At 45.3% G+C, this 27,530-nt stretch overlaps 2 protein-coding genes across 2 annotated transcripts in view; both read right to left on the bottom strand.

Annotated features, from left to right (window-relative positions):
* LOC112260784 (FERM and PDZ domain-containing protein 3-like) overlaps positions 1 to 18,006 on the bottom strand; it is a 39,346-nt gene extending 21,340 nt beyond the window's left edge. Inside the window, exons 1-3 of the mRNA XM_042303014.1 lie at positions 17,961 to 18,006; positions 13,728 to 13,832; positions 5,576 to 5,683 (exon numbers count right to left, since the gene is read on the bottom strand). Of these exons, the coding sequence (XP_042158948.1) occupies positions 5,576 to 5,680 (105 nt within the window). The 5' untranslated portion in view covers positions 5,681 to 5,683; positions 13,728 to 13,832; positions 17,961 to 18,006. The remainder of the gene's footprint in view (positions 1 to 5,575; positions 5,684 to 13,727; positions 13,833 to 17,960) is intronic.
* A 434-nt stretch (positions 18,007 to 18,440) lies between these two features.
* LOC121840386 (FERM and PDZ domain-containing protein 4-like) lies at positions 18,441 to 19,334 on the bottom strand. Its single transcript, XM_042303356.1, has 3 exons — positions 19,220 to 19,334; positions 18,868 to 19,028; positions 18,441 to 18,547 (listed from the first exon to the last, which is right to left on the bottom strand). Exons 1-3 carry the CDS (start codon positions 19,258 to 19,260, stop codon positions 18,441 to 18,443), a joined length of 309 nt encoding a protein of 102 aa, XP_042159290.1. The 5' UTR covers positions 19,261 to 19,334.
* Between the last annotated feature and the right edge of the window lie 8,196 nt (positions 19,335 to 27,530).

Here is a 27,530-nt window from a genome sequence, read left to right as displayed (position 1 = left end):
GAGAGCCTGACAGTGAGAGCCTGACAGTGAGAGCCTGACAGCGAGAGCCTGACAGTGAGAACCTGACAGTGAGAGCCTGACAGTGAGAGCCTGACAGTGAGAGCCTGGCAGTGAGAGCCTGACAGTGAGAGTCTGACAGTGAGAGACTGACAGTGTCTCCTGACAGTGTGAACCTGACAGTGTCTCCTGACAGTGAGAGCCTGACAGTGAGAGCCTGACAGTGAGAGCCTGACAGTGAGAACCTGACAGCGAGAGCCTGACAGTGTCTCCTGACAGTGAGAGCCTGACAGTGAGAGCCTGACAGTGAGAGTCTGACAGTGAGAACCTGACAGTGTCTCCTGACAGTGAGAGCCTGACAGTGAGAGCCTGACAGTGAGAGCCTGACAGTGAGAACCTGACAGCGAGAGCCTGACAGTGTCTCCTGACAGTGAGAGCCTGACAGTGAGAGCCTGACAGTGAGAGTCTGACAGTGAGAACCTGACAGTGTCTCCTGACAGTGAGAACCTGACAGTGAGAGCCTGACAGTGTCTCCTGACAGTGAGAGCCTGACAGTGAGAGTCTGACAGTGAGAACCTGACAGTGTCTCCTGACAGTGAGAACCTGACAGCGAGAGCCTGACAGTGAGAGCCTGACAGTGAGAGCCTGACAGTGAGAACCTGACAGCGAGAGCCTGACAGTGACTCCTGAAGTGAGAACCTGACAGTGTCTCTTGACAGTGAGAGCCTGACAGTGAGAGCCTGACAGTGAGAGCCTGACAGTGAGAACCTGACAGCGAGAGCCTGACAGTGACTCCTGAAGTGAGAACCTGACAGTGTCTCTTGACAGTGAGAGCCTGACAGTGAGAGCCTGACAGTGAGAGCCTGACAGTGAGAACCTGACAGTGTCTCCTGACAGTGAGAGCCTGACAGTGAGAGCCTAACATTGAGAGCCTGACAGTGAGAGCCTGACAGTGTCTCCTGACAGTGTGAACCTGACAGTGTCTCCTGCCAGTGAGAGCCTGCCAGTGAGAGCCTGACAGTGAGAGCCTGACAGTGTCTCCTGCCAGTGTGAACCTGACAGTGTCTCCTGACAGTGAGAGCCTGACAGTGAGAGCCTGACAGTGAGAGCCTGACAGTGAGAACCTGACAGCGAGAGCCTGACAGTGTCTCCTGACAGTGAGAGCCTGACAGTGAGAGCCTGACAGTGAGAGCCTGACAGTGAGAGCCTGACAGTGAGAGCCTGACAGTGTCTCCTGACAGTGAGAACCTGACAGTGTCTCCTGACAGTGAGAGCCTGACAGTGAGAGCCTGACAGTGAGAGCCTGACAGTGAGAGCCTGCCAGTGAGAGCCTGCCAGTGAGAGCCTGCCAGTGAGAATCTGACAGTGTCTCCTGACAGTGAGAGCCTGACAGTGAGAACCTGACAGTGAGAGCCTGACAGTGAGCCTGCCAGTGAGAGCCTGACAGTGAGAGCCTGACAGTGAGAGCCTGCCAGTGAGAGCCTGCCAGTGAGAGCCTGACAGTGAGAGCCTGACAGTGTCTCCTGACAATGAGAACCTGACAGTGTCTCCTGACAATGAGAGCCTGACAGTGAGAGCCTGACAGTGAGAGCCTGACAGTGAGAACCTGACAGTGTCTCCTGACAGTGAGAGCCTGACAGTGAGAGCCTGACAGTGTCTCCTGACTGACTGCTGGATGTCATTACAATATTACATCTTGTGTACCAAATGGCACCCTATTCCCTTTTTAGTGCTTACTTTTGACTAGCGCTTGGGTCAAAAGTAGTGCACTACATAGGGAATAGGGTGCCATTTGAGACCTGACATTATAAAATACTGTGAATTGAAGGAAGTGGGCTTCTCAGAACGAGGCCTGTTCTTCATATACTGTGGAGGGAGTCTTACCATCATTGATGTCATTAGGTATTTGTATTTTTGGGGGAAGTGAGAGCCTGACAGTGTCTCCTGACAGTGTGAACCTGACAGTGTCTCCTGCCAGTGAGAGCCTGCCAGTGAGAGCCTGACAGTGAGAGCCTGACAGTGTCTCCTGCCAGTGTGAACCTGACAGTGTCTCCTGACAGTGAGAGCCTGACAGTGAGAGCCTGACAGTGAGAGCCTGACAGTGAGAACCTGACAGCGAGAGCCTGACAGTGTCTCCTGACAGTGAGAGCCTGACAGTGAGAGCCTGACAGTGAGAGCCTGACAGTGAGAGCCTGACAGTGAGAGTCTGACAGTGAGAACCTGACAGTGTCTCCTGACAGTGAGAGCCTGACAGTGAGAGCCTGACAGTGAGAGCCTGACAATGAGAGCCTGACAGTGAGAGCCTGACAGTGAGAGCCTGACAGTGTCTCCTGACAGTGAGAGCCTGACAGTGTCTCCTGACAGTGAGAGCCTGACAGTGTCTCCTGACAGTGAGAGCCTGACAGTGTCTCCTGAGAGTGAAAGCCTGACAGTGTCTCCTGACAGTGTCTCCTGAAGTGAGAACCTGACAGTGTCTCCTGACAGTGAGAGCCTGACAGTGAGAGCCTGACAGTGTCTCCTGAAGTGAGTACCTGACAGTGTCTCCTGACAGTGAGAGCCTGACAGTGAGAGCCTGACAGTGAGAACCTGACAGTGTCTCCTGACAGTGAGAGCCTGACAGTGAGAGCCTGACAGTGTCTCCTGACAGTGAGATCCTGACAGTGTCTCCTGACAGTGAGAGCCTGACAGTGAGAGCCTGACAGTGAGAGTCTGGCAGTGTCTCCTGACAGTGGGAGCCTGACAGTGAGAATCTGACAGTGTCTCCTGACAGTGAGAGCCTGACAGTGAGAGCCTGACAGTGTCTCCTGACAGTGAGAGCCTGACAGTGAGAGCCTGACAGTGAGAGCCTGACAGTGAGAGCCTGACAGTGTCTCCTGACAGTGAGAACCTGACAGTGTCTCCTGACAGTGAGAGCCTGACAGTGAGAGCCTGACAGTGAGAGCCTGACAGTGAGAGCCTGCCAGTGAGAGCCTGCCAGTGAGAGCCTGCCAGTGAGAATCTGACAGTGTCTCCTGACAGTGAGAGCCTGACAGTGAGAACCTGACAGTGAGAGCCTGACAGTGAGAGCCTGCCAGTGAGAGCCTGACAGTGAGAGCCTGACAGTGAGAGCCTGCCAGTGAGAGCCTGCCAGTGAGAGCCTGACAGTGAGAGCCTGACAGTGTCTCCTGACAATGAGAACCTGACAGTGTCTCCTGACAATGAGAGCCTGACAGTGAGAGCCTGACAGTGAGAGCCTGACAGTGAGAACCTGACAGTGTCTCCTGACAGTGAGAGCCTGACAGTGAGAGCCTGACAGTGTCTCCTGACTGACTGCTGGATGTCATTACAATATTACATCTTGTGTACCAAATGGCACCCTATTCCCTTTTTAGTGCTTACTTTTGACTAGCGCTTGGGTCAAAAGTAGTGCACTACATAGGGAATAGGGTGCCATTTGAGACGTAACACAGACATTATAAAATACTGTGAATTGAAGGAAGTGGGCTTCTCAGAACGAGGCCTGTTCTTCATATACTGTGGAGGGAGTCTTACCATCATTGATGTCATTAGGTATTTGTATTTTTGGGGGGAAGTGATGGTTACACCCACTGGGCACAGATGCCAGTTCAACATCTAGTTTTGATTTACAATTGGTTTAGTTGTCAACTAACGTGAAATCAACCAAATAATTCCCCCTGTCATTGGATTTAGGTTAAAAGTTGGATTCCCTTACGTTGATGACATTTTGAATATCCAATCAGTTTTCCATGTTGATTCACCAGCATTTTGTTTATGATGTGGAAACAATGTTGATTCAGTGGGTAGTCAATATGTTTGCATTTCATGTGCAGTTTAAAACTTCTTATGGCTGCAGGGGCAGTATTGAGTAGCTTGGATGAAAGGTGCCCAGAGGTGCCCAGATTAAACTGTCTGCTCCTCAGTTCCAGTTGCTAATATGTGCATATTATCATTAGTATTGGATAGAAAACACTGAATGATGTCTGTGAGTATAACAGAACTCTTATGGCAGGCAAAAACCTGAGAAGAAATCCAAACAGGAAGTGGGAAATCTGAGGTTGGTCGATTTTCAACCCAGCCCCTATTGAAAACACAGTGGGATATGGATCAAGTTGCACTTCCTAGGGCTTCCACTAGATGTCAACCGTCTTTAGAAACTTGAATGAGACTTCTACTGTGTTGTGGAGCCGGATGGGAGCTGTTTGAGTCAGTGGTCTGGCAGAGAGCCAGGTCCTGGTCACGCGCATTTCACATGAGAGCTACCTGCGTTCCATTGCTTCTTTACAGACATAGGAATTCTCCAGTTGGAACGTTATTGAAGATTCTTGATAACAACATCCTAAAGATTGATTCTATACTTAGTTTGACAAGTTTCTTCGACCTGAAATATAACCTTTTTAAGTTTTCGTCCGACGTTCGGCTGGACCTGCACGAGCGTTTGGATTTGTGTACTAAACGCGCTAACAAAAGTAGCTACTTTGACATAAATAATGGACATTATCGAACAAATCAAGTATTTATTGTGGAACTAGGATTCCTGGGAGTGCATTCTGATGAAGATCGTCAAAGGGAAGGGAATATTTATAATGTGATTTCTGATTTCTGTTGACTACAACATGGCGGATAATTGTTTTTTTCTGAGTTCCGTCTCAGATTATTGCATGGTTTGCTTTTTCCGTAAAGACTTTTTGAAATCTGACACAGCGGTTGCATTAAGAAGAGGTATATCTATATTTCCATGTCTAACAATTGTATTTATCGACATTTATAATGAGTATTTCTGTAAAATGATGTGGCTCTCTGCAATATCACTGGATGTTTTTGGAACTAGTGAACGTAACGCGCCAATGTATACTGAGATTTTTTTATATAAATATGCACTTTATCAAACAAAACATACATGTATTGTGTACCATGAAGTCCTATGAGTGTCATCTGATGAAGATCATCAAAGGTTAGTGATTCATTTTATCTCTATTTGTGCTTTTTGTAACTCCTCTCTTTGGCTGGAAAAATGGCTGAATTTTTCTGTGAGTTTGTTGTGACCTAACATAATCGTTTGTGGTGCTTTCGCTGTAAAGCCTATTTGAAATCGGACACTGTGGTGGGATTAAATAGGCATAAAAATATATTTTTTTAAATACCCAGATTTTTGGACAAATATTTGACAGTTGTATCTTAATAAAGCATAATTGAGAAATAAATAATTGAAGTTGGAACATTTGTGACATTTTAGGATTACCCAAGCCTTCTTTAAGACGCTAAGCAACATTTGGTGATATATGAAGCTTTACTGCTCATTCTGTAATATGAGTAGTATTTTACAATCTATTGTTGAAAATAATATACTCTTCGGGCGTATCAAAGTTACAGACTGGGATCTCTGGTAATTTTAGAGTAGCAGAGAATATTTTATACAGAAACATTAGCATAGTAGGCAATGTAACCAATCAAAACCCTCCTATTACTTGTGTCATTGCACATCCTGCAAATCGCCAGCAGAGGGCGACCATTTTGAATCCATTTTCACATTCACTCTCTTGGTAATGCTTACAAATTGGATCATACACTGTATACGTACCCTGACAGTGGTGCGGCTGTCAAACGTAAAGGACTTGATCTGACCATTCTCCAGGAACACCTTCAGCACATTTGGTATGAGTAGCAAAGAGTCGTCCTTTAGCATTGTCTGTGAGAGAGAGACAGAGAGAGAGAGAGACAGAGAGGGTGGGCAGAAAGGGAGAGATGAAGAGAGGCAGAGAGAGAAAGAGAGGGAGAGAAAGAGAGGGAGAGAAAGAGAGGGAGAGAAAGAGAGAGAGTGAAAGAAAGAGAGGGAGAGAGAGAAAGAGAGAGAGATGGAGTGAAAGAGAGAGAGGTAGGAAGAGAAAGAGAGAAACTGTAAAACCTGAGTGCCTCTTATAGCAGTAAGAGAGAGGCAATATGAGGTATCTGAGAAAAAAACTTAAAAGGTCAAAATCGCACATCAACATGGTACAGTACATCTAATAAACCCCAGAGTAGAGGATCAGGGCTATAATTGAATGGTGTTGGAAGTCTGTAACTGTGGAAAGTGCAGATAGAAGTACCTTCCATCTAAAAGCAGTTAAAGAAGGAACCAGACTGGAGCTTCCAGAGTGCAATGGGGGCGCAATACCTTATTTGAACCGGGGCAGCCTGAATCTCTGCTTTAGAAACCCTGCCTGGATATATTGTGCTGTGATCAAAGAGAAGCTGATTACATTTCCTCAATACATCCATTTAATATGTATGTGCCGGTGTTGCGAGTACAATTGGTAGCTAGCTGGCTGAATAGACTATAAAGTGCAGTGGTTACGTAGGCCAGGGAACTGCAGGAGGCCTGATGACTCAAGGTTATTATGCTTTTATCAGCCACTCATCAGAAAAGTTTCCTCTGCTGGAGTTGAATTCAGTCCAGGTAGGGAGATGGGGCGTGACAGGTATTCACTCTTTCCGGAGGTACTGTGACTAGGAGGGTGAATGAGGTAAGTGGAGAGAGTTGGTGACTCAAAGCCCCAGTCACACACCCACATCATCCACTGCTGGTCTGAAAACCACTTAGAGAACAGAGAGAGAGGAGGATGGGGAAGATGTACAGTATAGCCCCTCACAGTTACAGTATAGCCCCTCACAGCTATAGTATAGCCCCTCACAGTTACAGTGTAGCCCCTCACAGCTATAGTATAGCCCCTCACAGTTACAGTGTAGCCCCTCACAGCTATAGTATAGCCCCTCACAGCTACAGTATAGCCCCTCACAGCTACAGTATAGCCCCTCACAGCTACAGTATAGCCCCTCAACAGTATACAGTTACAGTATAGCCCCTCACAGCTACAATATAGCCCCTCACAGTTCTGTATAGCCTCTCACATTTATAGTATAGCCTCTCACATTTATAGTATAGCCCCTCACAATTATCGTATAGCCCCTCACAGTTACAGTATAGCCTCTCACAGTTATAGTATAGCCCCTCACAGTTACAGTATAGCCCCTCACAGCTATAGAATAGCCCCCTCACAGTTACAGTATAGCCCCTCACAGCTACAGTATTGCCGCTCACTGCTACAATCGTTTCGGGAAAGTATTCAGACCCCTAGGTTTTCAGGATTTCATCAAGAATCTCTCTGTACTTTGCTCCGTTCATCTTTCCCTCGATTCTGATTAGTCTCACAGTCCCTGCTGCTGAAAAACATCCCCACAGCTTGATACTGCCGCCACCATGCTTCACCGTAGGGATGGTGCCGCCACCATGCTTCACCGTAGGGTTGGTGCCACCACCATGCTTCTCCGTAGGGTTGGTGCCAGGTTTCCTCCAGACGTCACGTGTGGCATTCAGGACAAAGAGTTCCATCTTGGTTTCATCAGACCAGAGAATCTTGTTTCTCATGGTCTAAGAGTCCTTTAGGTGCTTTTTGGCAAACTCCAAGCGGGCTGTCATGTGTGTTTTGCTGAGGAGTGGCTTCCGTCTGGCCACTCTACCATAAAGGCCTGATTGGTGGAGTGCTGCAGAGATGGTTGTCCTTCTGAAAGGTTTTCCCATCTCCAGAGAAGAACTCTAGAGCTGTGTCGGAGTGACCATCGGGTTCTTGGTCACCTCCTTGACCAAGACCCTTCTCCCCCGACTGCTCAGTTTGGCCAGCAAGCCAGCTCTAGAAAGAGTCTTGGTGGTTCCAAACTTCTTCCATTTAAGAACGATGGAGGCCACTGTGTTCTTGGGGACCTTCAATGCTGCAAACATTTTTTGGTACCCTTCCCCAGATCTGTGCCTTGACACAATCCTGTCTCGGAGCTCTACGGACAATTCCTTCAACTTCATGGCTTGGTTCTTGCTCTGACATACATGTCAACTGTGTGCCTTTCCAAATCATGTCCAATCAATTGAATTTAGCACTGATGGATTCCAATCAAGTTGTAGAAACATCTCAAGGATGATCAATGGAAACAGGATGCACCTGAGCTCAATTTCGAGTCTTCTAGCAAAGGGTCTGAATACTTATGTAAATAAGGTATTTCTGTTTTTTTATATATAAAATTGCAAACATTTCTAAAAACCTGTTTTCGTTTTGTCATTTTGGGGTATTTTGTGTAGATTGGCGAGCATTATTATTTTTTAATCCATTTTAGAATTAGTTTATAACGTAATTATAACGTAATTATAACGTAATTAGCTTATAACGTAATTATAACGTAATTAGCTTATAACGTAATTATAACGTAACAAAATGTGAAAAAGAGAAGGCTTCTGAATGCTTTCCAAATGCAGTGTAGGTAGCTTAGTGGTGAAGAGCTTTGGGCCAGTAACCAAAAAGTTACAAATCTGCCAATGTGCCCTTGAGCAAGGCACTTAATCAATAATTTATTCTCTAAGTCACTCTGGATAAGAGCATCTGTTGAATGACAAAAATGTAATAATATTGAACAATTATATGATGAGAGGTAATGAAATGAATCCTTCAGTAAATGTGAGCATCATTTAGAATAGACTGACGTCACTACAGATGTATCCACTACAGATGTATCCCACTACAGATGTATCCCACTACAGATGTATCAACTACAGATGTATCCCACTACAGATGTATCCACTACAGATGTATCAACTACAGATGTATCAACTACAGATGTACCCACTACAGATGTATCAACTACAGATGTATCCACTACAGATGTATCCCACTACAGATGTATCAGATGTATCCCACTATCCCACTACAGATGTATCAACTGTATCAGATGTATCAACTACAGATGTATCAACTACAGATGTATCCACTACAGATGTATCAACTACAGATGTATCCACTACAGATGTATCCACTACAGATGTATCAACTACAGATGTATCAACTACAGATGTATCAACTACAGATGTATCAACTACAGATGTATCCACTACAGATGTATCCACTACAGATGTATCAACTACAGATGTATCCACTACAGATGTATCAACTACAGATGTACCCACTACAGATGTATCAACTACAGATGTATCCACTACAGATGTATCCACATAAGATGTCAGCCAGGCTACACTCTTACAAAAAAATATACTATCTAGAACCTAAAAGGGTTCTTCGGCTGTCCCTGTAGGATAACTTTTTTAGATCCAGGTGGAACCATTTTTGGTTCAAGGGAGAACTCTTTTGGTTCCTGGTAGAACCCTTTTGGGTTCCATGTGAAACTCTTTCCACGGAGGGTTGTACATGGAACCCAAAAGGCTTCTCCTATGGGGACAGCCGAAGAACCCTTTTGGAACCCTTTTTTCTAAGAGTGTAGTTTAGAATTCCTCCTAGTCCACCGTGGCTTCTCTCTAAAACCTGAGGGAAATGATGGTGGCAGAAGTAAAGGTTGAATTTAGCATAACAGGCTGTGTTGTGTGACCCGAGTATGGAGCAGAGCAGTGCAAGCAGGGTCTGTCTCCCAAATGGCACCCTGTCTCCTAAATGGCACCCTATTCCCTATATAGTGCCCCTGGCTCTCCTCAGAAGTATATACGGGCTCTGTTTTAGACGCAGCCATAGAGAAATGGAGCATTATGAGAGCCACAAGGGCTCCTTCCCAAATGGCACCCTATTCCCTACATAGAGCCCTATTGGCTCCTGTCAAAAGTGGTGCACTATGTAGGGAATAGGGTGCCATTTGGGATGCATCCATAGTAGATGTAGCCCTCATCTCTCTCTCCCTCTACGAAGATAAACTCCACATGCTCAGGTTAGGTGGTCTGCACTGATATGTAAGTCCAAACCAATCAATCCCCATTCCCAGCCTGATCCCAGGAGACGGATAGACATGATTAAACACTCTGCAGAAGGGGGATTGTTCCATCTTTACCAATCATACACCCAGGGGAGGAGGAGCATATCTCTCTCCCTGTATCAGGCCTCCACCCAGGGGAGGAGGAGCATATCTCTCTCCCTGTATCAGGCCTCCACCCAGGGGAGGAGGAGCATATCTCTCTCCCTGTATCAGGCCTCCACCCAGGGAAGAGGGGCATCTCTCTCCCCTGTATCAGGCCTCCACCCAGGGGAGGAGGAGCATATCTCTCTCCCTGTATCAGGCCTCCACCCAGGGGAGGAGGAGCATATCTCTCTCCCTGTATCAGGCCTCCACCCAGGGGAGGAGGAGCATATCTCTCTCCCTGTATCAGGACTCCACCCAGGGGAGGAGGGGCATCTCTCTCTCCCTGTATCAGGCCTCCACCCAGGGGAGGAGGAGCATATCTCTCTCCCTGTATCAGGACTCCACCCAGGGGAGGAGGGGCATCTCTCTCTCCCTGTATCAGGACTCCACCCAGGGGAGGAGGGGCATCTCTCTCTCCCTGTATCAGGACTCCACCCAGGGGAGGAGGGGCATCTCTCTCTCCCTGTATCAGGCCTCCACCCAGGGGAGGAGGGGCATCTCTCTCCCTGTATCAGGCCTCCACCCAGGGGAGGAGGAGCATATCTCTCTCCCTGTATCAGGCCTATCTCTCTCCCTGTATCAGGCCTCCACCCAGGGGAGGAGGAGCATATCTCTCTCCCTGTATCAGGCCTCCACCCAGGGGAGGAGGGACATCTCTCTCTCCCTGTATCAGGACTCCACCCAGGGGAGGAGGAGCATCTCTCTCTCCCTGTATCAGGCCTCCGCCCAGGGGAGGAGGAGCATATCTCTCTCCCTGTATCAGGCCTCCACCCAGGGGAGGTGGAGCATCTCTCTCTCCCTGTATCAGGCCTCCACCCAGGGGAGGAGGAGCATCTCTCTCTCCCTGTATCAGGCCTCCACCAAGTGGAGGAGGACCATCTCTCTCTCTATATATCTGTATAGGAGGGGTCTACATGCAGTCTAATCTAGGCTATAGGTGAGATCTATGGTATTATCATGTGTGTTATTGATACCTCTTAGCCCCCAGGCTGCTGTGTGTGGGTGTGTGGGTGTGTGGGTGTGTGTACGTCATGCATGAGGGGATGCTTACTTTCCTGGTAATGAAAGGCCACGAGCCAGTAACTCTCCCGTTAGCTCCCCGCAAACTCATGTGTTAGAGGCTCCCCAGTTAACTCTCGTGTTAGAGGCTCCCCAGTTATCTCTCCTGTTAGAGGCTCCCCAGTTATCTCTCCTGTTAGAGGCTCCCCAGTTATCTCTTGTGTTAGAGGCTCCCCAGTTATATCTTGTGTTAGAGGCTCCCCAGTTATCTCTCCTGTTAGAGGCTGACTAGTTATCTCTCCACCCCCCTGTGTGTGTTCCCTACAGGTTGTTGCTTTAGTTTAGGGAAACGTGTCCAGACTGGCAGGGAAATGTAAACTTGTGTACTCATTGATTCCACTCTTACGACTTGTTAGCAACACACACCAGGGCTGCATCCCAAATGTCATCCTATTCTCTATTTAGTCATCTTATGCCCTTTTGACCAGGGCCCACAGGGCTCTGCACTATATAAAGAATGCTATTTGGGATGCATAGAGATGATGTTGAAACCAAGCAGCTGAAGTCTAACTTGTTATTCATAAATTGCACAACAAGCTGTCAATAGGAACAGTGAGAGATAAGCTTGTTGGCTTCACTGTAGAGCCAACTTCTCTGGGCTTTGAGAAGAGAACTCAGCTTGCGTCCAAAATGGCACTATATTCCCTATATAGTGCACTACTTTTGACCAGGGCACATAGGGCTCTGGTCAGAAGTAGTGTACTACGTAGGGAATAGGGTGCCATTCGGGACACTTATTCAGAGCTCAGAGACAGTAGGGAGAGGGCTTTCACAGCCAAGCAGGGACTTTACATGTCTGCTCTCAGCCAGCCTCACACTGTAACGCTGCTGCAGCTCAATTCGAAAGGTGTCCAATGTTTAACAAACATCTTAGAAACAGTTTAGAGGCGCAACCTGTGCTCTATCAGAGAGAGAGGACATCGATCTGGAGGAGAACAATTTATAATCAAAAGCTGCACTGTGTTGGACCCAAGGCTGTTTTGTATGGTGCAGGTAGTCAGCTACCCAAAGAGGAAGAGGATGTTCAACCATGTTTAATCAGCCGGGAGACAAGCCCAGACCCAAGGTAAAGAGAGAACAAATGAAAGAGAATGTTTTAGAGAGAAGTGGAGAAAGAATTAATAGTGAGAGAAATTGGTTTAGAGAAAAATAGAAAGAGTATTAACGATTTAGAAAGCAAGAACAACATAGAAGAAGACATAAATGGAGAGAGAGATGGAAAGAAGAGTGCAGGTGTGAGAGAAGGATCACCAGCAGAGTGGTACTTACTGAGTCTGGGTCACTGAAGGATCACCAGCAGAGTGGTACTTACTGAGTCTGGGTCACTGAAGGATCACCAGCAGAGTGGTACTTACTGAGTCTGGGTCACTGAAGGATCACCAGCAGAGTGGTACTTACTGAGTCTGGGGCACTGAAGGATCATCAGCGGAGTGGTACTTACTGAGTCTGGGGCACTGAAGGATCACCAGCAGAGTGGTACTTACTGAGTCTGGGTCACTGAAGGATCACCAGCAGAGTGGTACTTACTGAGTCTGGGTCACTGAAGGATCACCAGCAGAGTGGTACTTACTGAGTCTGGGTCACTGAAGGATCACCAGCAGAGTGGTACTTACTGAGTCTGGGTCACTGAAGGATCACCAGCAGAGTGGTACTTACTGAGTCTGGGTCACTGAAGGATCACCAGCAGAGTGGTACTTACTGAGTCTGGGGCACTGAAGGATCATCAGCGGAGTGGTACTTACTGAGTCTGGGTCACTGAAGGATCACCAGCGGAATGGTACTTACTGAGTCTGGGTCACTGAAGGATCACCAGCGGAATGGTACTTAATGAGTCTGGGTCACTGAAGGATCACCAGTGGAGTGGTACTTACTGAGTCTGGGTCACTGAAGGATCACCAGCAGAGTGGTACTTACTGAGTCTGGGTCACTGAAGGATCACCAGTGGAGTGGTACTTACTGAGTCTGGGTCATTGAAGGATCACCAGTGGAGTGGTACTTACTGAGCCTGGGTCACTGAAGGATCACCAGCAGAGTGGTACTTAATGAGTCTGGGTCACTGAAGGATCAGCGGAATGGTACTTACTGAGTCTGGGTCACTGAAGGATCAGCGAATGGTACTTACTGAGGCTGGGTCACTGAAGGATCACCAGCAGAGTGGTACTTACTGAGTCTGGGTCACTGAAGGATCACCAGCAGAGTGGTACTTACTGAGTCTGGGTCACTGAAGAATCACCAGCGGAGTGGTACTTACTGAGTCTGGGTCACTGAAGGATCACCAGCAGAGTGGTACTTACTGAGCCTGGGTCACTGAAGGATCACCAGCAGAGTGGTACTTAATGAGTCTGGGTCACTGAAGGATCAGCGGACTGGTACTTACTGAGTCTGGGTCACTGAAGGATCAGCGAATGGTACTTACTGAGGCTGGTTCACTGAAGGATCACCAGCAGAGTGGTACTTACTGAGTCTGGGTCACTGAAGGATCACCAGCAGAGTGGTACTTACTGAGTCTGGGTCACTGAAGAATCACCAGCAGAGTGGTACTTACTGAGTCTGGGTCACTGAAGGATCACCAGCAGAGTGGTACTTACTGAGTCTGGGTCACTGAAGGATCACCAGCGGAGTGGTACTTAATGAGTCTGGGTCACTGAAGGATCAGCGGAATGGTACTTACTGAGTCTGGGTCACTGAAGGATCAGCGAATGGTACTTACTGAGGCTGGGTCACTGAAGGATCACCAGCAGAGTGGTACTTACTGAGTCTGGGTCACTGAAGGACACTTGTTCTGAAAAGCGCACTTTGGGCGGGTTGGTTCTCAGATGGGCCTTCTTAGCTGCACTTATAAAGGCTGACTTAGGTGACTAGAAGAGAGGAAAGATGAAGACATGTAGGGTTTATTAACGGCATTAACAATTCATATTAAGCAAATTAGAAAAGTTTTTATTACATTTTTTGCTTTGAAACCATATTGTCAAGTTTGGCAAAAACTTGATTTAGTTAGATGGTTAAATAATTTACATGAAAGTTTAATTACATGCCTGGCTGAATATGAGTCTGTCATTACGAAGGCAACAAAAAGACTACTACGTGTTTGTGTATCATTTAACCTTTATTTAACTAGGCAAGTCAGTTAAGATCAAATTCTTATTTACAATGACAGCCTAGGAACAGTGAGTTAACTGCCTTGTTCAGAACGACAGAATTTTGTCAGCTCAGGGATTCAATCTAGCAACCTTTCTATTACTGGCCCAAAGCTCTAACCACTAGGCTACCTGCCGCCCCAACAGTGCTTTTGAAACAGACTGTTGATACGAGAAATCCTAGTAGTACAGTTGCCATGCAGCCTATAGAGGTGATTGTGTTCAGTAGCACTGCACTGGGAAGGGTTATGGTTCTATGTGGAACCTTAATGACTCAAAGAACCCTTTGAGCCCAATGGTTATTTTAAGTTAAAAAAAGGGTTTATTCTTTTTTTTGTGATAATTAAAGGTTATGAAGTGATGTAAAGTACTTGAGTAAAAATACTTCATTTTATTTATTTATTTTATTTCACCTTTATTTAACCAGGTAGGCTAGTTGAGAACAAGTTCTCATTTGCAACTGCGACCTGGCCAAGATAAAGCGTATCAATTCGACACATTCAACAACACAGAGTTACACATGGAGTAAACAAAACATACAGTCAATAATACTGCAGAACAAAAGAAAACAATAAGTCTATATACAGTGAGTGCAAATGAGGTAAGTTAAGGAAATAAATAGGCCATGGTGGCGAAGTAATTACAATATAGCAATTAAACACTGGAATGGTAGATTGGGGAGTCGGCCCGAGAATTGAACCCTGTGGCACACCCATAGAGACTGTCAGAGGACCGGACAACAGTCCCTCCGATTTGACACACTGAACTCTATCAGAGAAGTAGTTGGTAAACCAGGCGAGGCAATCATTTGAGAAACCAAGGCTGTCGAGTCTGCCAATAAGAATGCTGTGATTGACAGAGTTGAAAGCTTTGGCCAGGTCGATGAATACGGCTGCACAGTAAATGTCTCTTATCGATGGCGGTTATGATGTCGTTTAGAACCTTGAGCGTGGCTGAGGTGCAGCCATGACCAGCTCTGAAACCAGATTGCATAGCGGAGAAGGTATGGTGGGATTCGAAATGGTCAGTAATCTGTTTGTTAACTTGGCTTTTGAAGGCCTTAGAAAGACAGGGTAGGATAGATATAGGTCTGTAGCAGTTTGGGTCTAGAGTGTCACCCCCTTTGAAGAGGGGGATGACCGCGGCAGCTTTCCAATCTTTGGGAATCTCAGACGATACGAAAGAGAGGTTGAACAGGCTAGTAATAGGGGGTGCAACAATTTCAGCAGATATTTTTTAGAAAGAGAGGGTCCAGATTGTCTAGCCAGGCTGATTTGTAGGGGTCCAGATTTTGCAGCTATTTCAGAACATCAGCTATCTGGATTTGGGTAAAGGAGAAATGGTGGGGGCTTGGGCGGGTTGCTGTGGAGGGTACCGGGCAGTTGACCAGGGTAGCGGTAGCCAAGTAGAAAGCATGGCCAGCCGTAGAGAAATGCTTATTGAAATTCTCAATTATAGTGGATTTATCGGTGGTCCTATTTAAAGTCCTACTAAAGTCGTATTTTTGTGTATCTGTACGTTACTGTACTATGTATATTTTTGGCAACTTTAACTTCTATTCCACTACATTCCTAAAGAAAATGATGTACTTTTTACTCCATACATTTTCCCGGACACCCAAAAGTACTAGTTACATGTTGAATGTTTAGCAGGACAGGACAATGGTCCAATTCACACACTCATCAAGAGGACATCCCTGGTCATACCTACTGCCTCTGATCTGACCGACTCAATAAACACAAATTCTTCGCTTGTAAATTATGTCAGAGTGTTGGAGTGTGCCCCTGGCTATCTGTAAATGATGTCAGAGTGTTGGAGTGTGTCCCTGGTTATCTGTAAATGATGTCAGAGTGTTGGAGTGTGCCCCTGGCTATCTGTAAATGATGTCAGAGTGTTGGAGTCGGCCCCTGGTTATCTGTAAATGATGTCAGAGTGTTGACGTGTGCCCCTAGCTATCTGTAAATGATGTCAGAGTGTTGGAGTGGGCCCCTAGCTATCTGTAAATGATGTCAGAGTGTTGGAGTGGGCCCCTAGCTATCTGTAAATGATGTCAGAGTGTTGTAGTGTGCCCCTGGCTATCTGTAAATGATGTCAGAGTGTTGAAGTGGGCCCCTGGCTATCTGTAAATGATGTCAGAGTGTTGAAGTGGGCCCCTGGCTATCTGTAAATGATGTCAGAGTGTTGAAGTCGGCCCCTGGCTATCTGTAAATGATGTCAGAGTGTTGAAGTGGGCCCCTGGCTATCTGTAAATGATGTCAGAGTGTTGGAGTGTGCCCCTGGCTATCTGTAAATGATGTCAGAGTGTTGGAGTGTGCCCCTGGCTATCTGTAAATGATGTCAGTGTTGGAGTGTGCCCCTGGCTATCTGTAAATGATGTCAGAGTGTCTGAGTGTGCCCCTGGCTATCTGTAAATGATGTCAGAGTGTGTTTTACTTTTGATAAATATGTTCTAGCAATTACATTTAGTTTTGATACTTAAGTATATATATACTGGGTGACTTTCACTTTTACTTGAGTCATTTTCTATTAAGGTATCTTTACTTTTACTCAATTTTGACTTTTGTTACTTTTCCACCACTGAATGTACGGGACGCGGCTCATTAGATTATTTTTGGGCGTTGTTTGTTCACAGCTCTTTTTGTGCAACTGTGAGTGAGTGTGTCATTCCATTTGATCAAATCTGTTGTTTTACACTATTACATGTTATGTAGGACTATGACCAGAGATGGTGTCTTGTGAAAGACTCACGGCCTTGTGTCAATTGCGAACGGTTGACTAAGTCAAGTTTCTTTTCAGGGAACCCCAGCTGTTCAACTTGTCGATAAACACAACAATAAAACCTATGGAATTTTAACAATATAATATAGTGATGAAACCAGATATTATGATATGTAGGGCTCTTTCCATGACATAGCCATAGACTGACCAGGTGAAAGATATGATCCCTTATTGATGTCAATTGTTAAATACACTTCAATCATTGTAGATGAGGAGAGGAGACAGGTTGAAAAATAATTTTTTAAGCCTTTAGACAATTGAGACATTTATTGTGTGTGTGCCGTTCAGAGGGTGAATGGGCAAGACAAAATAGTTAAGGGCCTTTGAACGGGGTATGGTAGGAGATGCCAGGCGCACCGGTTTGAGTGTGTCAAGAACTGTAACCATTGGGGTCAGCATTGGCCAGCATCCCTGTGGAACACTTTCAACACCATGTAGAGTCCATACCCAGAGGGCAAAAGGGGGTGTATCTCAATATTAAGGTGTTCTTAATGTTTTGTACACTCAGTGTAGCTCCGTTCTCCATAAAGGATCTATAAAGAACGATAAAAAAAGGTTTTTATATAAGGGTTTTTGGTGCTATATGCAGTATAACCTTTTTTAAGGGTTCTTTATAGCACCATACAGGTTCCATTTAGAACCGTAAAAAAAGTCCATATAGCACCAAAACGGTTCAGCCAAATAACCCTTATTTGGTACTATATAGAACCATTTGTATTTAGTGTGTGTGAAGAGTACTTACTGACAATCACGACACACAGTAAAAATAGTGAGAGAGAGAGAGAGAGAATGAGAGAGAAATAGAATGAGGGAGAGCGAGAATGAGAGAGAGAATGAGAGAGAGAGAATGATGGAGAGATAATGAGGGAGAGGTAGAATGTTGGAGAGATAGGAAAGAGAGAGAATGAGAGAGAATGATGGAGAGAGAGAATGAGGGAGAGATCTGTATGTGTTGTTGCTTTGTGTGTGAGAGGGAGACATGGAGGGATACAGAGATACAGATAGAGTTTGAGAACTTCAAGGAGAAAAGGCGTGAGAGAGTAACGGTGAGAGAGAACTGTGTATTGTTACCTGGTGAGGCTGCAGCACGGTGAGAACTATGGAGTCTTTGCAGCATCTAAAGAGAGGACAGAAAAGAGGAGAGGAGTGTGGAGTGGATTAGGTAACACCAGGGCTGTGGCATTGGAAGAAACTGTCCTGTTCTTGTTTCTATGGAACACATGAGGCTTAGAGACAGACTATTTCTCCATGAATTTAGCCTTCAAACACACAGAACGATCCCCGCTGTACTGCTGCTGCATTTACTGCAAATATTCTGCTCTTATGTGTTGTGTGAGTTCACACATTGAAAGAACTCAGGAAAACATTCCCACCAAAGTTTGTCCTGTCCTAGACTCACATAAAGTGTAGGCTATAGACGAATAACAATCTAGAGACACATTGCGTTGGACTCGACTCATTCCTTATCTCCCCCCACCTCCCACCCCTTACCTTCCTAACCAAACCCACCGCCCTCCTCCCTCCCCCTCCCCTGTGGTGATATAAAGGATGTTACCTTACAAGGTCTATGACTCTCTCCCGGGAAGCCTCGCTCACCACCTCCTCATTGATGGCCAGGATCTGGTCTCCAGGGAGAAGCTTGCCGATGGACGGGCCGTCTGGGACAGCACACATACACACACAGGCAGAGGAACGCTTAGTCTATGAGTAATGGACACACAGACAAAGACATCAAACTGACAACACTCATATATCATCTCTCTCTCTCTCTCTATCTCTTGCTCTACCGCTCTATCGCTCTGTCTCTCTCACTCACACTCACACTCACACACACACACACACACACACACACACACACACACACACACACACACACACACACACACACACACACACACACACACACACACACACACACACACACACACACACACACACACACACACACACACACACACACACACAGTTCCCTACCTACCTGCAGAGACGGAGCGTACAATGACTGGTCTCTGGCTGCCTGCTATGAATCCGAAGCCTTGGCTGGGGTGGCGCTGAATGCAGACCTGTCGAGCTGAAGCTGGGCCAGGAGTCAGGCTACCACTGTCCATACCATCCTGGCTCTCTTCTAACATCGCAGGGCTGCACCGGGAACACACACACACAAACACACACACACACACACACACACACACACACACACACACACACACACACACACACACACACACACACACACACACACACACACACACACACACACACACACACACACACACTCAGAGTATGTAGAAATGTGTTGTGACCCTACGTAGGGAGGGAGTGTAGTGTACCTGTCACATGTGTTTGTGTGTCCATCCTGGACCTTGGCCATCCCCTGAGAGGAGGGAGGAGCATGGGACGAGGTCCCACAGAAAGGAGCTCAGTCTGATTCTCAATCATTCACCTGAGAGAGGAGGATGGACAGAGAGGGGGGGTGAAGGGAGGAGGGATGGAGGGGGTAGGGCATTATATAAGTGATGGAGTGGAAGGGGGAGAAGGAGGGAATAACATTAGAGATTGACAGGAACAATCACATGACTGAAGCAAATTCCAACAGAGCCTATAAGACTTGCCGCAGAGTAAAAAACTCAATTGTTATAGGCCAGGGGTATTCAACTCTTACCCTACGAGGTCTGGAATAGGCCAGGGGTATTCAACTCTTACCCTACGAGGTCTGGAATAGGCCAGGGGTATTCAACTCTTACCCTACGAGGTCTGGAATAGGCCAGGGGTATTCAACTCTTACCCTACGAGGTCTGGAATAGACCAGGGGTATTCAACTCTTACCCTACGAGGTCTGGAATAGGCCAGGGGTATTCAACTCTTACCCTACGAGGTCTGGAATAGGCCAGGGGTATTCAACTCTTACCCTACGAGGTCTGGAATAGATCAGGGGTATTCAACTCTTACCCTACGAGGTCTGGAATAGACCAGGGGTATTCAACTCTTACCCTACGAGGTCTGGAATAGGCCAGGGGTATTCAACTCTTACCCTACGTGGTCTGGAATAGGCCAGGGGTATTCAGCTCTTACCCTACGAGGTCTGGAATAGACCTGGGGTATTCGGCTCTTACCCTACGAGGTCTGGAATAGGCCAGGGGTATTCAACTCTTACCCTACGAGGTCTGGAATAGGCCATGGGTATTCAGCTCTTACCCTACGAGGTCTGGAATAGACCAGGTGTATTCAACTCTTACCCTACGGGGTCCGGTATAGACCAGGTGTATTCAACTCTTACCCTACGACGTCCGGTATAGACCAGGTGTATTCAACTCTTACCCTATGAGGTCCAGAGCCTGCTGGTTTTCTGTTCTACCTGATCATTTATTGCATCCACCTGGTGTCCCAGGTCTAAATCAGTCCCTGATTAGAGGGGAATCATCCACCTGGTGTCCCATGTCTAAATCAGTCCCTGAATAGAGGGGAATCATCCACCTGGTGTCCCATGTCTAAATCAGTCCCTGAATAGAGGGGAATCATCCACCTGGTGTCCCAGGTCTAAATCAGTCCCTGAATAGAGGGGAATCATCCACCTGGTGTCCCATGTCTAAATCAGTCCCTGAATAGAGGGGAATCATCCACCTGGTGTCCCAGGCGTAAATCAGTCCCTGAATGGTCTAAATCAGTCCCTGATTAGAGGGGAATCATCCACATGGTGTCCCAGGTCTAAATCAGTCCTTGAATAGAGTGGAATCATCCACCTGTTGTCCCAGGTCTAAATCAGTCCCTGATTAGAGAGGAATCATCCACCTGGTGTCCCAGGTCTAAATCAGTCCCTGAATAGAGGGGAATCATCTACCTGGTGTCCCAGGTCTAAATCAGTCCCTGAATAGAGGGGAATCATCCACCTGGTGTCCCAGGTCTAAATCAGTCCCTGAATAGAGGGGAATCATCCACCTGGTGTCCCAGGTCTAAATCAGTCCCTGAATAGAGTGGAATCATCAACCTGGTGTCCCGGGTCTAAATCAGTCCCTGAATAGAGAGGAATCATCCACCTGGTGTCCCAGGTCTAAATCAGTCCCTGAATAGAGAGGAATCATCCACCTGGTGTCCCAGGTCTAAATCAGTCCCTGAATAGAGGGGAATCATCCACCTGGTGTCCCAGGTCTAAATCAGTCCCTGAATAGAGGGGAATCATCCACCTGGTGTCCCAGGTCTAAATCAGTCCCTGATTAGAGGGGAATCATCCACCTGGTGTCCCAGGTCTAAATCAGTCCCTGATTAGAGGGGAATCATCCACCTGGTGTCCCAGGTCTAAATCAGTCCCTGAATAGAGGGGAATCATCCACCTGGTGTCCCAGGTCTAAATCAGTCCCTGAATAGAGGGGAATCATCCACCTGGTGTCCCAGGTCTAAATCAGTCCCTGATTAGAGGGGAACTATGAAACAACACAGTGGAAGTGGCTTGGAGGTCCAGAGTTCAGTTTGAGGGGTATAATCTAGGCTATTTGTTGTTATGAAACCACCATCCATTTTATTTCAAGCAAGCTACATTTGTGGTCTAGCCACAAAACAGCATGGCTTCTACACAAGGGCAAAAAATACTATTTTGAAGTTGAAAGAAGCGATATCACTGAACACACTCTTCATCTGGGTCCCAAATGACACCCTATTCCCCTAGGGTTGTAATCAAAAGTAGTTCACTACATAGAGATAGGGTGCCATTTGAGATGCGACCTTTCTCCACATCTCCAACACACTCAATAGATTGCGTTCTACACTGAACAAAAATAGTAACACAACATGCAACAATTGAACAATTTCAAAGATTTTACTGAGGTACAGTTCATATAAGGAAATCAGTCAATTGAAATAAATTCATTAGGCCTATGGATTTCACATGACTGGGAATCCATATATATTTCACCTTTATTTAACCAGGTAGGCCAGTTGAGAACAAGTTCTCATTTACAACTGCGACCTGGCCAAGATAAAGCAAAGCAGTGTGAGCAGACAACACAGAGTTACACATGGACAAACAAACGTACAGTCAATAACACAATAGGAAAACATCTATATTCAGTCAATGAGAGCATACAGGTCGCAGTGGTGGGTAGTAAATGGGGCTTTGGTGACAAAACGGATGACACTGTGATAGACTGCATCCAATTTGCTGAGTAGAGTGTTGGAGGCTATTTTGTAAATGACATCGCCAAAGTCAAGGATCTGTAGGATAGTCAGTTTTACGAGGGTATGTTTGGTAGCATGAGTTAAGGAGGCTTTGTTGCAAAATAGGAAGCCGATTCTAGATTCAAATGGTGGTCACAGATACCTTAAAAAAAGTAGGGGCATGGATCAGAAAACCAGTCAGTATGTGGTGTGACCTCCATTTGCCTCATGCAGCGCGACACATCTCCTTTGCATAGAGTTGATCAGGCTGTTGATTGTGGCCTGTGGATGTTGTCCCACTCCTCTTCAATGGCTGTGCGAAGTTGCTTGATATTGGTGGGAACTGGAACACGCTGTCGTACACATTGTTCCAGAGCATCCCAAACATGCTCAATGGGTGATCTGTCTGGTGAGTATGCAGAATAGTGTACATATCCTTGTGACAGGGGGCCGTGTATTATCATGCTGAAACATGATGTGATGGCGACGGAGGAATGGTACAACAATGGGCCTCAGGATCTCGTCACGGTATCTCTGTTCATTCAAATTGCCATAGATAAAATGCAATTGTGTTCATTGTCCGTAGTTTATACATGCCCATACCATAACCTCACCGCCACCATGGGGCACTCTGTTCACAAGTTCAGGCCAGTTGGACGTATTGCCAAATTCTCTAAAACAATGTTGGAGGCGGCTTATGGTAGAGAAATGATCTTGGCAAAGGAGAAATGCTCAGTAACAGGGATGTAAACAAATTTGGTCAAAGAGATACGCTTTTTTGTGCGTATGGAACATTTCTGGTATCTTTTATTTCAGCTCATGAAATATGGGAACAACACATTACGTGTTGTGTTTATATTTTTGTTCAGTGTAGTTTCTTCCAAATCTTCTGACTCCAGATAAAGAATGTACACAGGATTGAACAGAAGAAGAGAGAGTGTGAAAGAGGATTGGAGGATGTAAACAGAGAGAGGAAGTGTTTACATGCACTGCAGGCCTTTTTTAAAATACATCTGTCAGAAAGCAAAGCACTTCAAATCTGTGTAAGGCAGAACAACTGAATGAACCTAGCTTTTAATGGCTCTAGTGATGAAGAGGCAGCTGAGGTCAACAACAACAACAACAACAACAACACATTCTCATTTCCAGATGCCTGCGTGGGAGTTAGAGTTAGAGGGAGGGACAGAGAGGATACACATAGATGAAGAGAGATCGAAAGAAACGGTGATATACCATTGTTTTATCTCCTTTTAGTGAGCTGCATATTCTGACAGTGTCTGCCTACAGATGAGACGCTGAATGGATTCTGAATGGGACAGATTGCATCTGGAGGACAAGCATCAGACACAGAGAGATAAAGAGATAAAAGAGAGAGAGAGATAAAAGAGAGAGAAAGAGAGAGAGAAAGAAAGAGAAAAGAGAGAGAAAGAGAGAGAGAGATACAGGAGAGAGAGAGATAAAATAGAGAGAAAGCGAGAGAAAGAAAGAGATAAAAGAGAGAGATAGAGAGAGAGAGAGATACAGGAGATAGAGATAAAAGAGAGAGAAAGAGAGAGAAAGAGAGAGATAAAAGAGAGAGATAGAGAGAGAGAGAGATACAGGAGAGAGAGATAAAAGAGAGAGAAAGAGAGAGAAAGAAAGAAAGAGATATAGAGAGAGATACAGGAAAGAGAGAGAAACAGGAGAGAGAGAGAAACAGGAGAGAGAGAGAAACAGGAGAGAGAGAGAAACAGGAGAGAGAGAGAAAGAGAGAGAGAAAGAAAGAGAAAAGAGAGAGAAAGAGAGAGAGAGAGCTACAGGAGAGAGAGAGATAAAATAGAGAGAAAGCGAGAGAAAGAAAGAGATAAAAGAGAGAGATAGAGAGAGAGAGAGATACAGGAGAGAGAGATAAAATAGAGAGAAAGCGAGAGAAAGAAAGAGATAAAAGAGAGAGATAGAGAGAGAGAGAGATACAGGAGAGAGAGATAAAAGAGAGAGAAAGAGAGAGAAAGAAAGAGATAGAGAGAGAGAGATACAGGAGAGAGAGAGAAACAGGAGAGAGAGAGAAACAGGCGAGAGAGAGAAACAGGAGAGAGAGAGAAAGAGAAAAGAGAGAGAAAGAGAGAGAAAGAAAGAGATAGAGAGCGAGATACAGGAGAGAGAGAGAAACAGGAGAGAGAGAGAAACAGGAGAGAGAGAGAAAGAGAAAAGAGAGAGAAAGAGAGAGAAAGAAAGAGATAGAGAGAGAGATAAAGGAGAGAGAGAGAGAAAGAGAAAAGAGAGAGAAAGAGAGAGAAAGAAAGAGATAGAGAGAGAGATACAGGAGAGAGAGAGAAACAGGCGAGAGAGAGAAACAGGAGAGAGAGAGAAACAGGCGAGAGAGAGAAACAGGAGAGAGAGAGAAACAGGAGAGAGAGAGAAACAGGAGAGAGAGAGAAAGAGAAAAGAGAGAGAAAGAGAGAGAAAGAAAGAGATAGAGAGAGAGAAACAGGAGAGAGAGAGAAACAGGAGAGAGAGAGAAACAGGAGAGAGAGAGAGAACAGGAGAGAGAGAGAAACAGGAGAGAGAGAGAAACAGGAGAGAGAGAGAAACAGGAGAGAGAGAGAAACAGGAGAGAGAGAGAAACAGGAGAGAGAAACAGGAGAGAGAGATAAAAGAGAGAGAAAGAGAGAGAAAGAAAGAGATAGAGAGAGAGAAACAGGAGAGAGAGAGAAACAGGAGAGAGAGAGAAACAGGCGAGAGAGAGAAACAGGAGAGAGAGAGAAACAGGAGAGAGAGAAACAGGAGAGAGAGAGAAACAGGAGAGAGAGAGAAAGAGAAAAGAGAGAGAAAGAGAAAAGAGAGAGAAAGAGAGAGAAAGAAAGAGATAGAGAGAGAGATACAGGAGAGAGAGAGAAACAGGAGAGAGAGAGAGAGATTCAGGAGAGAGAGAGAGAACAGAGAGTGAAAGAGAGAGAGAACAGACAGAGAGAGAGAGAGAGAGAGAGAGAGAGAGAGAGAGAAAAGTGAGTGAAACAGAGAGAGAAAGAAAGAGAAAACAGGGAGAGTGAAAGAGAGAGAGAAAGAGAGAGCGAGAGAGATGGAAAGTGAGAGAGATGGAAAGTGAGAGAGGGAGACAGATAAGGAAAAGCTAAATGTTATTCAGATACCGATGATCCATTTTACCCACAGTGTCGGGTCTGTGGAGAGGCATAGATAAATACAGGGATGACAAGCCATCAACACATGAGGTGATTCAGTGGAGTCAATGGTTGATATTTATGGTCTGTCACATTTGTTTTTCCTGATAACGACAGAAGGGCATTGGAGGAAAATGTCACCTCTCCAATCACAGTGCAGCGTTAATGATCCCTGACTAATCTATGACAGGCGATCAATTGACGATTTATATCCATTTCAAAAATCGCTCGTCAAGGGATAGACTCATTTTAGCAGTATGCTAACAATTAACTAAAAGGATTATAAAGTGTGTCCCACATGACACCCTTTCCCCTTTATAGTGCACAACCTTTATAGGGGATATGGTTACATTTGGGAGGAAGACATCGCATGATATCAACCTAGCTAGCACATTTGGTTTCTTGGAAATTGTGGGAACATAAGTTTTTGGTTTCACATTGGTTGTGGGAGTGAAGCATACGTTACGTGACCGGGAAAACAGAACAGAAGTGAAAGCCTGTACTGGGAATGTACATTTTTTAGGTTGCAGGGAGGTTCTGACAATGTTTCTGGGAGGTTTTATTAACGTTCTGAGAATGTAAGTTCTCGGTTATTTGTAGTTTTTTTATTAACTTCCTGAAAAGTTACACTGAATGTTTCAAAGACATTGTTATGTTATTCTGGCTGAACTCAGAGCATAGATAGATCACATAGAGATTCATTTTCTCTGCCCTGATCATGTTATTCAGGCTGAACTCAGAGCATAGATAGATCACATAGAGATTCATTTTCTCTGCCCTGATCATGTTATTCTGGCTGAACTCAGAGCATAGATAGATGACATAGAGATTCCTTTCCTCTGCCCTGATCATGTTATTCAGGCTGAACTCAGAGCATAGATAGATCACATAGAGATTCATTTTCTCTGCCCTGATCATGTTATTCTGGCTGAACTCAGAGCATAGATAGATGACATAGAGATTCATTTTCTCTGCCCTGATCATGTTATTCTGGCTGAACTCAGAGCATAGATAGATCACATAGAGATTCCTTTTCTCTGCCCTGATCATGTTATTCTGGCTGAACTCAGAGCATAGATAGATGACATAGAGATTCATTTTCTCTGCCCTGATCATGTTATTCTGGCTGAACTCAGAGCATAGATAGATGACATAGAGATTCCTTTTCTCTGCCCTGATCATGTTATTCAGGCTGAACTCAGAGCATAGATAGATGACATAGAGATTCCTTTTCTCTGCCCTGATCATGTTATTCAGGCTGAACTCAGAGCATAGATAGATCACATAGAGATTCCTTTTCTCTGCCCTGATCATGTTATTCTGGCTGAACTCAGAGCATAGATAGATGACATAGAGATTCCTTTTCTCTGCCCTGATCATGTTATTCTGGCTGAACTCAGAGCATAGATAGATCACATAGAGATTCCTTTTCTCTGCCCTGATCATGTTATTCTGGCTGAACTCAGAGCATAGATAGATGACATAGAGATTCCTTTTCTCTGCCCTGATCATGTTATTCTGGCTGAACTCAGAGCATAGATAGATGACATAGAGATTCCTTTTCTCTGCCCTGATCATGTTATTCTGGCTGAACTCAGAGCATAGATAGATGACATAGAGATTCATTTTCTCTGCCCTGATCATGTTATTCTGGCTGAACTCAGAGCATAGATAGATGACATAGAGATTCCTTTTCTCTGCCCTGATCATGTTATTCAGGCTGAACTCAGAGCATAGATAGATGACATAGAGATTCCTTTTCTCTGCCCTGATCATGTTATTCTGGCTGAACTCAGAGCATAGATAGATCACATAGAGATTCCTTTCCTCTGCCCTGATCATGCAAACACATTTTGTTGTTGTTGTTGTTGTTGTTGTTGTGACATGGCATCACTGAGATTCAAACCTATAATCTTCTGTTCTTTACTCATGGCATTAGTCCACAAAGTCACCAGGATGGAGCTAGCATGCTATATATTTTTTTCCCATGCAAAGGTGATCATTTTAGTCTATTCAAACAGACCGGATTTCAAAAGAAAAAACACCAATTAAGATCAGGTGTGGCCAATTAGTGGGCACAGCCAACACACCTAAACACACTTAACAAGATAGAGGATATTGAGAAATGTATATGTTTTTAAATAAGCATTATGTTTTTTATAAAACGTTTTCTAAATGTTCTCGAAACAATTTGAGAACACGACTTTAAATTATGCTGGACTACTGAAACGTGTGACTAGCAACTATTTATCCTGTACCATTCCCAAAAGGTTTATGGGAAGGTTGTGGGCAAAATAACCATAGGACAACCATGCTCTCACCAAGCTCTAAGAAA

The sequence above is a fragment of the Oncorhynchus tshawytscha genome, linkage group LG21 (genome assembly GCF_018296145.1).
Source record: "Oncorhynchus tshawytscha isolate Ot180627B linkage group LG21, Otsh_v2.0, whole genome shotgun sequence".
Taxonomy (NCBI): domain Eukaryota; kingdom Metazoa; phylum Chordata; class Actinopteri; order Salmoniformes; family Salmonidae; genus Oncorhynchus; species Oncorhynchus tshawytscha.
This window is presented reverse-complemented; position numbering and strand designations above follow the sequence as displayed.

What these genes read in the sequence shown, in the direction of transcription:
- LOC121840386 (XM_042303356.1), bottom strand. Translation starts at nt 19,260, where the DNA reads ATGGCCAAGGTCCAGGATGGACACACAAACACATGTGACAG. An exon ending in CACACAAACACATGTGACAG is followed by an intron (nt 19,029 to 19,219) that starts GTACACTACACT and finishes TTCCCGGTGCAG; the next exon opens with CCCTGCGATGTTAGAAGAGA. An exon ending in TGTACGCTCCGTCTCTGCAG is followed by an intron (nt 18,548 to 18,867) that starts GTAGGTAGGGAA and finishes GTGCTGTCCCAG; the next exon opens with ACGGCCCGTCCATCGGCAAG.